The following is a 2,720-nucleotide window of genomic DNA, read 5'->3' as shown; positions in this document are numbered from 1 at the left end:
CCGAGACTACGCGGGCAGGGCAGTGGAGGAAGCAGTCCCGAGGGGTCCGAGGTGGGACCCCAGGGTCGGGTGGAGTAGAGGACACAGCTCTACCAGAGATGGGTGCTGAGACACCTGGAGGGGAAGAGGGGTGTGTCACGGTTAGTCCAGAGTATCCTAAAGGGCTTGCCTGCAGAAATCTGCGACCGAAGGTACGTGGGGGAAAAGTAGGGCCGCCAGTTCCGAAGGGGGCTTCTGAGAAGTGCCCAGGAGGTTCACAGGTGGTGCTAGAGACCTTGACGGGGTGGGTCCTAGGACAGATGCGACGCTAGGTCAGGGCGGGGGGCTTCCCCGGGTAGGGCTCCCTGATTTGTGGAAAAGGTCGAGCCGGCCTGGCTTCCTCGGCGCGCAAAAAAAGAAACCGAAAGTGGCGCGGAAGGGTGGGCCTGTAAGGGGGTGGGGTCTGTAGGGGGAGGAGCCTTCTGCAGACCACGCCCCCAAGCCAGTTTAAAAGACTGGTGCAGGGGCGGGCGCGCAGCAGACAGAGCTGCGGCCGTGGCAGCTGCACGGCTCCTGGCCCTGGAGCATGCGCGAGAGCCGCCCCGGAGACCCCAGCAGCCCCGCTTGCGGCGACCCGCGCCCCGCCGCCAGGTGAGCGGGGCACTGGGCTAGGAAGCGGGAGGGAGAGGGGAGGAAAGCACAGGACAGCCGGGTGTCTGGCGGCCTCGGGGGCTGCGTGGTGGGGTCGCGGCCGCCACGTTCCTGGCCCCCTCTGGCCCCACCCTGGCAGACCCCGCGCGTGGAGTTCCCGCAGCGCAGCTTTTCTCCTGCCTTTGCCCAGTTCGCCCGGACAAGGCGCCAATTCCAGGCCTGGCCAGGAGGCGGCGGTCGCGCGGCGGTGAGCCGAGGGCCGGTTGGCCGGAATCGGAATCGGGGCAGGCTTCTCCCCGGCACCTCTCCACGCCCCCTTCTTGTACCCAAACTCGGAGCGACTCGGGGGCTGCACTCCGCTCCACCGAGCTCCCACCCGCTTTGAAGTGCTCCGCGAGCGGGGAAGCCCATTTTCTAGATGAGCCCACTGAGGCTCAAAGGGCCGCGCGGACTTGGTCTTGAACCCTCGGCCCTTTAGGAGCGGCTCACCCCAGAGCCCCACCCCTCCCAAGTTGCCTCGCGGGCCCTCACCTGCCCAGCCCCACCCAGACTCCCTGCTCACAGCCTGTCTCTCCCATCAGCGCACCCCCGGACGCTATGGCCCACCCCTTCGGCCGGCCCCGCGTGTAGGATGGTAGCACACAACCAGGTGGCAGCCGACAATGCAATCTCCACGGCAGCAGAGCCCCGACGGCGGCCAGAGCCTTCCTCCTCTTCTTCCTCCTCCTCGCCCGCGGCCCCTGCGCGCCCGCGGCCCTCCCCGGCTGCTCCGGCTCCGACCCCGACCCCGGGCGAGACGCACTTCCGCACGTTCCGCTCGCACGCCGACTACCGGCGCATCACCCGGGCCAGCGCGCTCCTGGACGCCTGCGGCTTCTACTGGGGACCCCTGAGCGTGCACGGGGCGCACGAGCGGCTGCGCGCCGAGCCCGTGGGCACCTTTCTGGTGCGCGACAGCCGCCAGCGGAACTGCTTCTTTGCCCTCAGCGTGAAGATGGCCTCGGGCCCCACGAGCATCCGCGTGCACTTCCAGGCCGGCCGCTTCCACCTGGACGGCAGCCGCGAGAGCTTCGACTGCCTCTTCGAGCTGCTGGAGCACTACGTGGCGGCGCCGCCCCGCATGCTGGGGGCCCCGCTGCGCCAGCGCCGCGTGCGGCCGCTTCAGGAGCTGTGCCGCCAGCGCATTGTGGCCACCGTGGGCCGCGAGAACCTGGCGCGCATCCCCCTCAACCCCGTCCTCCGGGACTACTTGAGCTCCTTCCCCTTCCAGATATGACCGGCCGCGCACGCAGCATTAACTGGGGCGTCTTACTATTTTCTATTATTATTATCTCCCTGGAACCACGTGGGTGCCCTCCCCGCCTGGGTTGGAGGGAGAGGGTGTAGGGGGCGAGGCGCCTTCTACCCTGGGTTGGAGACAAGGCCGCAGACCCCTCCCCACCTCTTGTGGGGGTGCCCCCTCCCGGTGCTCCCTCTGGGTCCCCCTGGTTGTCGTAGCAGCTTAACTTAATTGTATCTGGGGCCAGGACCTGAACTCGTACCTCCTACCTCTTCATGTTTACATATACCCAGTATCTTTGCACAAACCAGGGGTTGGGGGAGGGTCTCTGGCTTTATTTTTCTGCTGTGCAGAATCCTATTTTATATTTTTTACCACCAGTTTAGGTAATAAACTTTATTATGAAAGTTTTTTTTTTTTTAAGAAAAAAGGTTTCTAGAGCGTGTGCTTTGGGCAAAGGTTTTCCATGGTTCTGAGTGGGTCCAGGTTCCTAAGACTGACCCGTGTGGCCTGTGTTCTGTGGCTGGGAACCCTGCATGGCTCAACCCTCAGCTCTCAGGGGTAGACGAACCGTTGGTCTAGTTTTGGTATTGTGTGTAAAATGGCAGCTCACGTTTGAGCTCTTAATGTGTGCCAGGCCCTGTTCTGTGCTTTACATGCTTAACTTTACTTAATCTATAAAGACAACCCTATGAAGCGAGGCTCTTATCCCCATTTTACAGAAGAGAAAACTGAGGTGGGGTAAATTTGCCTGTGGCCATTCTTGTGTCAGAGAAGATACTGGGGCCTTTTTTGGCTGTCCTCCCAGAAA

At 63.2% G+C, this 2,720-nt stretch overlaps 1 protein-coding gene across 1 annotated transcript; it reads left to right on the top strand.

Annotated features, from left to right (window-relative positions):
- The first annotated feature begins 529 nt into the window (after positions 1–529).
- SOCS1 (suppressor of cytokine signaling 1) lies at positions 530–2,321 on the top strand. Its single transcript, XM_032607229.1, has 2 exons — positions 530–630; positions 1,212–2,321. Exon 2 carries the CDS (start codon positions 1,262–1,264, stop codon positions 1,904–1,906), a length of 645 nt encoding a protein of 214 aa, XP_032463120.1. The 5' UTR covers positions 530–630; positions 1,212–1,261; the 3' UTR covers positions 1,907–2,321.
- Positions 2,322–2,720: the final 399 nt, after the last annotated feature.

Source organism: Phocoena sinus, chromosome 15, assembly GCF_008692025.1.
Source record: "Phocoena sinus isolate mPhoSin1 chromosome 15, mPhoSin1.pri, whole genome shotgun sequence".
Classification (NCBI taxonomy): Eukaryota; Metazoa; Chordata; class Mammalia; order Artiodactyla; family Phocoenidae; genus Phocoena; species Phocoena sinus.
The sequence above is the reverse complement of the archived record's forward strand: the minus strand, read 5'-3'. Positions and strand labels throughout refer to the sequence as shown.